Source organism: Priapulus caudatus, unplaced genomic scaffold, assembly GCF_000485595.1.
Source record: "Priapulus caudatus unplaced genomic scaffold, Priapulus_caudatus-5.0.1 Scaffold3526, whole genome shotgun sequence".
Taxonomy (NCBI): Eukaryota; Metazoa; Priapulida; class Priapulimorpha; order Priapulimorphida; family Priapulidae; genus Priapulus; species Priapulus caudatus.
Window position 1 is genome coordinate 4,947 of NW_014580587.1, and position 11,050 is coordinate 15,996.

General features: G+C 52.3%; 1 protein-coding gene across 1 annotated transcript in view; it reads right to left on the reverse strand.

Annotated features, from left to right (window-relative positions):
* LOC106819484 overlaps nucleotides 1-1,731 on the reverse strand; it is a 5,739-nt gene extending 4,008 nt beyond the window's left edge. Inside the window, exons 1-4 of the mRNA XM_014824106.1 lie at nucleotides 1,611-1,731; nucleotides 1,136-1,177; nucleotides 775-843; nucleotides 22-212 (exon numbers count right to left, since the gene is read on the reverse strand). Coding sequence (XP_014679592.1) covers nucleotides 22-212; nucleotides 775-843; nucleotides 1,136-1,177; nucleotides 1,611-1,709 — 401 coding nt within the window. The 5' untranslated portion in view covers nucleotides 1,710-1,731. The remainder of the gene's footprint in view (nucleotides 1-21; nucleotides 213-774; nucleotides 844-1,135; nucleotides 1,178-1,610) is intronic.
* Between the last annotated feature and the right edge of the window lie 9,319 nt (nucleotides 1,732-11,050).

An 11,050-nucleotide genomic window follows, 5' to 3' on the forward strand; every position in this document is an offset into this window, starting at 1 on the left:
CTTGGGGAAGATGGAGGAAGCTTGGGGAAGATGGAGGAAGCTTGGGGAGGATGGAGGAAGCTTGGGGAGGATGGAGGAAGCTTGGGGAAGATGATGGAAACCGTAGTAGGAATAAAACTCACCAGTTGCAGTTCCATGCTCTTCACTGTCCTGTCCTTCGCATCCAGCTGCTGCTGCAGGAACACTAGCTGCCTCTTCAAGTCCTGGTTCTCCTACAACACAGCAACCACCACCACACACATGCTCAGATAACTCACTCACTTAATCACATCCATACGCAACCTCCATCGCTCCGACATCGCCATCGTCGTCCCGCTGACCGAAATATAATGTATTAAGGTTTATATTATTATTATTATATTGTTATTACTATTATTATTATTATCATGTATTACCCAGCGTTTGGACGTCTACCCCTATTCTTATGATAGACCAATAGTCGTGGTACATGTGACAATATGTGTGGTACCGTGTGATGTGGGTTTCCCATACTAGGCTCGCTGGTGCCTTCAAGGCATTACTACCTTGTATTAATGTATTACAGGGAGGTTTATTGTATTATTATTATTATTATATTATTATTATGTATTATCTCGCCTTATGAGCGGCTTACGATAGACTAATACTCGCCGAACATGGTGACGTGAGATGTGAGATGTTGGTTTCTCTCTGACTAGACATGCTGGTGCCTTCAACGCCTTATTATATATATTTAATTACCTTGTATAAATGTTGATCAGCAAGGTTTATATTATTATATATATATTTAATTACCTCGTATAAATGTTGACCAGCTATCTTGGCCTCAGTGTCACAGCCAGGGAAGCTCCGGTGAAGTCCGTTCTGTAGTGAGGAGATCCGATTAATTATGCAATCTGTTCGTTAATTATAATTAACGCGATGTAACGAAAGCGGATGATAATCGCGACCGGATGAAAATCACTCGAGGAAAACCAACTTAATTTAAACTTAATTTAAATTAATTATGATTTTCTAACTTTTATGATTTGGTAATAATGATAACCAACAATCGTTCCCCGTAGCAAACAATATAATTCTAGTGAACAATATAATCATTGCTTTCGGATAGAACGTGAGTTTTACCCATATTCCACGCCACCTCACACACACATACCTTATTTATAATGTTCTGTTCAAACGGAGAGACGGTATCCGCCTGCGGAGGTAAACAGGGTTACAGTTATTAGTTCTGACACGATGATGATCTTTATCCGTCGCTATCAACGCAAAAACACGTTTCTTTTACCCAAAAAAAACTGGTTTTACAGCATTAGCAAAAACATAAATTGCCAAAGACTTCCAGCGGACGATCATGCGCAAACAGAACATGTGAAAGTTTGAAGACAGGCGCTGAGTGGGCCGGGCAAGACGACGAAAACACGAAAACAAATAATAAGTCTTGCCATGCCGAAAAAAGTAAGTGCGCGAACAAAATCAACCGAAACGATTTTCCAGCCAGTTTCACCGGCAGATGGCGCCGCCGAAACCAACATCGACTTTTCACGGAAACAACGATTGGAACAGTAATAGAGATGAGAGTAACGTGAGGTAGACGATAACTGAGTTAGCGCTGGTAGCTAAACACATACCGGGCTGGCAACGTCCTGTGAGACAAGCGTGCGAGGTACACCGGTGCAGAAGACAAGCCAAGACCGTGCAAAAATGACAGAATAAAATGAGGAACACATCCACACATATATACATCTGTATCTATCTATCTATCTATCTATCTATCTATCTACATCCACACATATATACATCTGTATCTATCTATCTATCTATCTATCTACATACACACATATACATCTATATCTATCTATCCATCTATCAATCTATATATTATACACACACTATACTCCTATCTGTGTATCTATCTATCCAGCTATCTATCATAGTTACACACATTATATGCCATTTAGTATATAAATTCGATCATATTACTATTTTCTTATCTCTACCTACCTATCTATGTATGTACATTCACATCTGGTATGCTTATGTGGTATGGTGGTAGTTGGGCGTGCATTTTTTATCTACGAATATTGCTAACTACAACAGCGTGAAACATTTTTTCTATACCGAACAGACGTAATATTTCCGAATCATTATTATTTAAACAGAAATCGTCGCCGCCTCGCTTGACGCCCAACAGCGCCACGGATGTATGCGGGGGGGTGGGGGGTCTATTCCTTCTCCCGGTTCGCGGGTATATATTTCGTGCTTCAGCCCCCCCCCCTGCATGTTCGTTTACTCCGCCGAGATCGTGCACCAGAGTAGACGGTATTTTCTTTGTAACGCTGGGCCGGGGCATGGGTAACGCCACTCTCTTCGTACTCCTCCTGACGGACGATAACGCCGGCAGGAGTGCCGTATAACAAACGTGCTTTATTACGCGAGATATTGATGCTTTGTTTGGCCCTGGCTTAGTGGGCACACTTTGGGATCTATACTGCCCTCTAGGTTTTACACTGGTAGCTCAGAGGCCCGGGGCCTGCAGCGAAACATTGCTCGGCCTCTCACTGCGGCTCTTCAAGACCCTTTCGAATCGTTCACCCACGCCGGGACGCGTCACTTGTTTCGGGTTCTGCATCATGCGCGTACGCGTGAACCGGACGGGGGGTCGGGGTGCGAGTCCAGAGATCTCTCTCGGCGACGTCTTGGTGCTGCGCTGCGGGGCCCTCTGTTTGGTACTGCCAAGAAACAAAGAGAACGGCGGGAGGGGTGTTTATGCTGGATTGTCCTAGCACGTTTTGCGTTGGTCTGCCAATCGGCGGGCCCGTTGGGCTACGCGGCGCATCCGCCCCGTGTAGCGCACCCTGGGTTTTGACGGTCAGCATACGCCCACCCGTTCGTCACGCAGATCCCGCCGAGCTCATCCCTCCGACGTCGCCACGGCGATGGAACAAGGACGATGAACAACGAGATTGTCGCTAAGCGACGCGACCGACCGAAATGAAGGAACGGACGGAGCGTGGTTCATGGCTTTCACCGTCGTCGCCGCGGCCAACCGCTTACTGCCGTACTGCCGGCGGTCACCACACGATCTGGTTTTCACGCCCGATTTCACTCAACATTAACCTTAGAAATGTGCGGCTGGGGCGTAAGTGTGTGTGTGTGTGTGTGTGTGTGTTGGTGTGTGTGTGTTTTGTGGTGCAGTCGTGCGTGCGGCGTGCGTGCGTGCGTGAGTTGCGGCGCGTGCGTGTGTGTGTATTGGATCGTGCACCTGGGGGTAGTTGTTGTGTGTGCTGTGTGATGTGTGTGTGTGTGTGTGTGTTGTATGATCGTGTCGTGTGTGTTGGCTGTGGTTGTGTGTGTGCGTGTGTGTGTGTGTGTGTTGTATGTGGGTGTGATATGCCTGGGGGCGTGTGCGTGTGTGTGTGGTGCATGCTGCGTGCGTGTGTGCGTGCGCGTGTGTGTCTGTGTGTGCGTACGTGTGTGTGCATGCGCGCGTGCGTGTGTGTGTGTGTGTTGTTCTGGGTGAGTGCGTGTGTGTAAGAGAGAGTAGAGAGAGAGCTAGTAAAGAGTATCCGACAAACAGACAGACAGGACCAAAGGAAGAGAAAGACAGAATAGACGAAATAGTGAAAAAAAGAGCGAGAAAAGAGAGAGAGCGAGAAAGAGACTTGAGAGAAATCTCGCGCGCCTACGCGGTGAGTGAGTGGAGTGAGAGAGAGAGATCGAGAGAGAGAGAGAAGAGAGAGAGAGAGACAGAGGAGGAGGAGAACGAAGAGGGAGAGAGAGAGAGAGCGAGACGAGCGGGACACGTTGCTCTAGCACTACTCTATCAACACCCGAACGACGAGCGGTGACAAACAGACGCCTGGTTCTTCACGGCATAATGAGGGTATGTCGAAGCATAAAAAACATTACACGGGGGCAGTCAAAGACAGCGTTGTACACATACAGTCGAACATCACAGTGTCAGGTGATGTGAGCGAAGAGGAGCGGAGGGTGGATAGAGAGAGAGAGGGGGGAGGGCGGAGGTGAGGAGATGGCGAGAAGGCGAAGAGCAAGAGGGTGAGAAAGAAGAGAGGGGAGTGGTGGTGAGATAGCGGAAAGAGAGACGAGATAGACGAATAGAGAGAAAGAGACGAGGGAAAGAGACGAGAGAGAGAGAGAGAAGAGAGAAGAGAGAGAGGAGAGAGAGAGAGAGAGAGAGCACGAGAGAGAGAGAGAGAGAGAGAGGGAGAGAAGAGACGAGAGAGAGAGGGTGGAGGACTGGCGGAGATAGAGGAAGAGATATAGGGGTAAGATATAATAAATAAATGGGAAGGAGAGAGAGCGACCAGAGAGACATAGAAGCCTAGCCATATCCAAGGTACACTCTCAAATAAATCTTCTAGATATATTTACTGCTAATATATATATATAATATATATGATAGATGTATAATGCATAGATGTGTGTGTTTACTAGCAGCAGCAGGCAGCAAGCAGCCAGCAGCAGCAGCAGCAGTACGAGGGTACCTGCCCCCTCCCTCACCTCCCAGCGTAAGTCTTACACATCTACAGCGCAGCAGCAGCAGCAGCGCAGCGCAGCAGCCAGCATGTACGGGCGTACCTCCCCCTCCCCTCACCTCCCTAGGTAAGTCTTAACACTTCTACAGCGGCAGCAGCAGGCTAGCAGCAGCAGCAGCAGGCAGCAGCAGCGTGCAGCAGCCAGTGCCAGCCAGCAGACAGCATCAGTAGTAGTAGCAGCCAGCAGCCAGCAGCAGCAGTCAGTACGGAGGTACTGCCCCCTCCCTCACCTCCCCACGTGTAAAAGTCTTACACATCTACCAGCAGCAGCAGCAGCAGCACGCAGCAGTACGCGAGGTACCTGCCACCTCCCTCACCTCCCAGGTCAGTCTTACACCATCTACCACCAGCCAGCAGCAGCAGCAGCAGCAGCAGCAGCAGTACCGAGGTACCTGCCCACCTCCCTCACCTCCCCAGTAAGTCATTACACATTAGCCGCGCAGCAGCGCAGCAGTCCAGTACGGAGGTACCTGCCCTCCCTCACCTCCCCAGACGTAAAGTCTATACAACATCTACCAGCGCAGAGCAGCGCACAGCAGCAACAGCCAGCAGCGAGGTACTGCCACCTCCCTCAACCTCCCAGGTAAGTTCTTACACATCTACCAGCAGCAGCAGCAGCAGCAGCAGCAGCAGTACGGAGAGTACCTGCCACCTCCCTCACCTCCCAGGTAAGCCAACATCATACAGCAGCAGCAGCAGCCAGCAGCGCACACTACGGAGCGTACGCCACCTCCCTCACCTCCCCAGGTAAGTCTTACACATCTACTGCGGCGCGCGCGCAGCAGCAGCAGCAGCAGCAGCAGCAGCAGTACGGAGGTACCTGCCCCTCCCTACCTCCCAGGTAAGTCTTACAACAGCTACCAGCAGCAGCAGCAGCGCAGTACGGAGGCTACCTGCCCCCTCCTTCCCTTCCCCAGGGTAAGCTTACACATCTACAGCAGCAGCGCAGCCCAGCAGCAGCAACAGTACGCGAGTTACCTGCCCCCCTCCTCACCTCCCCAGGTAAGTCTCACACATCTACCAGCAGCAGCAGAGCAGAGCAGCAGCCGCAGCAGCAGCAGCGCAGCAGTACGGAGCACCTGCCCCTCCCTCATCTTCCCCAGGATAAGTCTTACACATCTAACCAGCACGCAGCAGGCAGCAGCAGCAGCAGCAGCTACGGGTCTGTACCGCCAACCCTCACTCCCCCAGGTAAGTCTATACAATCTACCACGGCAGCAGCATAGCAGCTTTAGCAAGCAGTTAGCAGCAGCAGCAGCAGTACGAGGTACCTGCCCCCCTCCGCTCACTCCCCAGGTATAACGTCTACCATCTACCAGCGCAGCAGCGCAGCATTACGGATACCTCCCCCTCCCATACCTCCCACGTGTAAAGTCTATACCATCTACAGCGCAGCTTAGCGCAGCTACGGATACTGCCCCTCCTCACCTCCCCTGGTAAGTCTGTACACAGTCTACCAGCAGCAAGCGCAGCAGAGCAGCAGCAGCATCGGAGTACCTGCCCCCTCCCTCCCTCCCCAGTAGTCTTACACATCTCAGCAGCAGCAGCCGCAGCGGCCAGCAAACAGTACGAGCTACCTGCCCTCCTCACCTCCCAGGGTAAGTCTCACACATCTACCAGCAGCAGAGCAGCAGCCAGCAGCTACGGAGGTACCTGCACCCTCCCTCACCTCCCCAGTAAGTCTCACACATCTACCAGCACAGCCAGCGCAGCAGCAGCAGTCGGAGTCCTGCCCCCTCCCTCACCTCCCCAGGTAAGTTACCATCTACCAGCGGCATACCGATCAGTTAACAGTTCCAGAGAGTTCAGCTGCGAGTCAGTGATCCACTGTGCATTCCTCCCCTCCCCTCCCCTCTCCCCGCGGGCCTAAACCTTCTCTCAAGCGAAATTATCGCACGCCAGGGGGCATAGCGGCTGCCAGAGCTCTGACCTCACGGTCTTCCCATCTCCTCCGGTATGGTGGAGCCAGGGACGCGTACGAAAAATGGGATGGCCGTGAATGGCGCCTCATCTTCTAACGATTACATCTAATAAACGGGTGTGGGGTCTCGGTGGGGGTTTCGTGGGGGGGGGGGCGCGGTTTTTTTGGTGATTTGTTGTTGGGGGGGCCTCTGTCCTCTAATTAGTGGGGTGCTATCTCACTACATTATCGCCTCTACTATGACACTCGCCACGCGCCGCGCAGAGGGTAACTGCCCGATGGACGCAATCGTTCTTCGCAAAAAAGGACGGGGTTCGGTTGTCGGGAATAGTCATTGTGGCAACTCGCTGCCAAGATGAAGCGGCAGGCGCCATTAGATCGCCGAATGTACGCTCCATTATGGCACGCGGCGAGTGGTGTGCGCATGATTAGAGAGGGGAGAGAGGGAGATGGGGGATGGAGGAGAGGGGGGGGGAGAGGCGGAAGAGGAGAGTGGGGGAGGGGGAGTGTGAGGGGGGAGGAGGGTAATGGAGGGGTAAGAGAGGGGGAGACAATGAGAGACGAGTGATAACGCGAGCAGTGGTATGTGGTTGGGAAATAATACAACTGGATAGGTTGTAAAATGTATTGGGAGAGAGGTAAATGGCAGGATCGGCCATGGGGCTTGGGTGGGCTTTCACGGAGGTGGAAGATGGAGGAGGAAGGATGGTGGAGAGGGGCGAGGGTGGAGAGGGTCGATTTTCTAGCACCGCTCTCTCTGCCCCTCTTGCTCGGCCGACGTCGTCTCTTCTCGGTGCGTTGGCCATGAGAAAAAGTGCGGATCATGAGTCAGCAGATTACCGATGCATGTTATTGTTGATGTGAGCGGCTATTCGAAGCGTACAGTTGAACGGCGCCCCAGGAAAATCTGGATCCAGCCTAATTAGGGCGCCTGGAGTTAGGATGAGGATGTAACGACTAATCAGTGTGATGGACAATCGCATTCTGTTTTCTCTGTCTTACGACTAAAGCCAGACTCAATAATTGTTTGAGTTGCAGCTCATTCTTGTCTAAATGGTGAACACGTAAGAGCAGGGCTATTAGGTGAACACAGAGAGCAGCTATGTCTTGTGAACACAAGGAGCCACCTATTGTTTCCCTTTTTTTCGAATCTTGCCGAGTGTAAAGAATGGTCTGTGCTTTCGGCGGGGGGGCGGTGAATATAGACACTGATAGTTACAGGGTTTTTTTACACAAAATCACACGCCACCAATCGTCGACAGAGATTTGTTTTGTAGTGGCAGCTTCAATGACAATATATATTAGTTCATAGCTGCTGCAAAATATAGGTGACGGATTCGAAGTTTTGTGTGCTGATTTATGACATTTGGCAATCGTTTGTTTTGCTGCAGGAGAATGCCATAGTTGTTCTATTTCAATTTGCAGTGGGGGTAATGTCTGAACTGTGGGCTTAGGTGGGTGGTTAAGTGTGCCAGTCAACGGCGCAATCTCTCTCTCTCTCTTTCTCTCTTCTCTCTCTTCTCTCTCTCTTTTCTCTCTTCTCTCTCTCTCTCTCTCTCTCTCTTTCTTTCTCGCTCTCTTCCTCTGCTCCGCTCGTCTCGCTGTCTCCTTGGTGTCTCTCTGTATGTCTTCCTGGCTCGGCCAGTGGCGTGGCGTCTGGCGGTGCCCGGCGCGTCGTCGTGAGTTGTTTCTGCGTGTCTCTCTTGCCTGTCTGTCTATTCAACCATCCACACCACCACCCCCTAACCATATTCAACACAACCACACGGCAAGCGGTTTAGGAGCTTAGTAAGGCATGAGGGCCTAGATTAACCTGTGTCAGCTGTAGGATTGATGTCAAGCCTAGATTAAAGCTGGGTCAACGATGTATTTCCTTAATTGTAGCGGCTGGGTTGAGCAGTGTTGATATGTGTGAGTCACGACATGATCGACGAGGGGGGTGATTGGTGATGTAGGCAAATGCCAGCAGACGACAAGGTGTATGTGTAGTGTACTTCTTATATCTTAGTGTATTGCTTTGTGTCTTACTCTCTGGTCTGTTGCGGTGAGTGCGTGAGTGCTCAAATGAGCGTTAGTCTGAGCTCTATATCTCGTCGTCATAACAATCTGCTCAAGTGAAGACGATGTTGATGTCGTCGGCGTCGCGTTACGGGGCCGTGGTCTGGTCGGGGGTGCGGGTATGCTCCATTACTGGTGGCATATCCGGTCTTAGTCTTGGGTGCCTATCAACCTTTCCATCAGTCTATCTATATTGTTATCTGCCGTCCCCCCTCCCTCCCCTTCCTCCCCTCCCCTAGGGCCCGTCGTTTGCTCCCCGTGATGGTCCCCACCCCAACTCAACCAGTTCTCACCTCACTCGGAGACGATCATCAGTCAGCATCACTTGCGTCTAGTATTGAGAGGCTGGGATAGACGCAAGATTGAACATAAGCATCTCTCATTAACCCTTACAAAGGGCGGGGGGCGGTGTGCTCACAACAGACGCCTCCACCTCATCCGTGGTCTCTTCTCTCTCTCTAATCTCTCTGCCCGCTCTCTCTCTCACTCACACACACACACACGCACGCACGCAGCAGCGCGCCACGCACGCACGCACGCACCCACACACACCCACACACAGTCACTCTCTACACCACACAGGTCTCTCTCTCTCACACACACGACGAGCACCACGCACACGCGCACGCACACGGCACACGCTGTCACGGCACACCGCACACGCACACCACACGCACACGCACACGCACACACACTACACACACACACACACACACCACCAGTCTCTCTCGACAGCACGAGTCTCCTACACACGCACGCACGCACCGCACAGCACGCACACACACACGCACGCACGCCTCACGCACACACACTGTGTTGTTTTTTGAGTCTCTTCTTCTCTCTCGCCTCCAATCTTAATCAATCCACGCTGTTGCTGTGCGGCGCACTGCCCGGGGGGAGTTGTTGCGGGGGTGGTTGGAGCACCACAGCAGGGTGGGACGGTGTGGCTGATCAGCATGGCGTGGTCGGTTGAGTGTTGGAAAATACAACGCTTATTCGCGTTTCTCTCATACGCAACCTGCCGCAATGACGCACTGCTCACCCGCGGGGCGCTGCCTATTACCGCGCCACATCTCGTCACCGCTGTATTTGTATATATATATATTAGGTATAGGAGGGGGTGTGTTGTGTGTGATGAGTGTGTTAGCCTATATGATCTTTATACACTGATCCCATGCGTGAGCTGGGTGGTTTTGTATGCTATCTCAGGGGGGGGGTGGGGCTTTTACTCAGAGATCGTACTAGTGGTGTATTGTGTATCTGCCTCCCTGCTCTTTTAGTTTCTCCTCTCCCCTTGGTCGCTCGCTATCTGCTCGCCCTCTGTTGCTCTGCTCTATCGTCTCCTTCTGCTCTGCTCTTGGCTCTCTTTCCTTCTCCTCTCGTCGTCTCTCTGCGTCGGTCTCTCTCTCGTTCGTGCCTCGGTCTGCTCCGTCTCGTCTCTCTGCTTCTCTGCTTCGTCCTGCTCTTCTGTCTTGCGCCTCTCTCTCTCGTCTCTCTCTCTCGTCTCTCTCCTCTGCTCTCTCTCTCTCCTCTTCTCTTCGTCCTCCTCTCTCGTCGGTCTCTGTCTCTTGGCGTCTTGCTCTCTCTGCGGTGCTGCAGGCGTGTCACGCTCCCCCCCGCCCCCGTACTCGTAAAGCAGCAGTTGGGCAGGGTGTAGCGATTGGTGTACATGTGGTGGTGCTCGCACAGTTTTCAGCTATTCTAGCTGACTCGTTATGCATTCATTCGCGACGGTGGAGTATATAGTAGGAATTTGTGCTCGGCAGCGGTGCTCAGCGCTGACAGAGAGGGAGGAGAGAGATGCAAAGAATTGCGAGCGTAAAGTGGTACATGCTGCTTTACATACAGCCAGCACATGATGAGAGGCAACAGTGAAGGTGAACACAGTCAGTCAGTCCAGTCCAGTAATCACCGCCTCCACACACACACAAGATCTCTAGCTCTCCTTCCCCCGCCCTAGCGCTCGCATGCAAGTATTATTTTGACGTAATTGCCGAGACTCCGCCGACTTCACGACCTGCTCGGCTGCCGCGACACGTCACGAGCGTCACCGTTGACTCACGCGGAGCAAGACGACCCCGCTGATGGCTGATGCATCGATCATGGCATGAGATCAATCAGCCGGCACAAGCGAACACAGATCCACACACACACAACATCGAAAACAGCGTTACGGCCCACAAAAACAGCGTGCACTCACCCACGTACGGCACGCGTCACTGGTGGTTCCGTGCGTACGTGCGGGGGTACATACGTGTACGTGCCGGGCGTGCCGTACATACGTGCCGTTACGTCGCGTGCGATACATTACGTGGTACGGTGCGTGCCCTGGTGTGGCCTGATGGTTGCGTGACGTGGTGATGTTGATGTGACGTTGAGTGTGGCATGGCGTGTGGTGGATGTGTGTCGTGTGGTGTGCTGTCGTGTGTGTGTATGGGTGTGTCGCTGTTGTTGTGTGGTGTGGTGAGCGGGGGTGGGTTTGCGGGTGGGGCTTGGGTGTGTGCTGTGTGCGGTGCGTGGTTTGTGCGTGTGA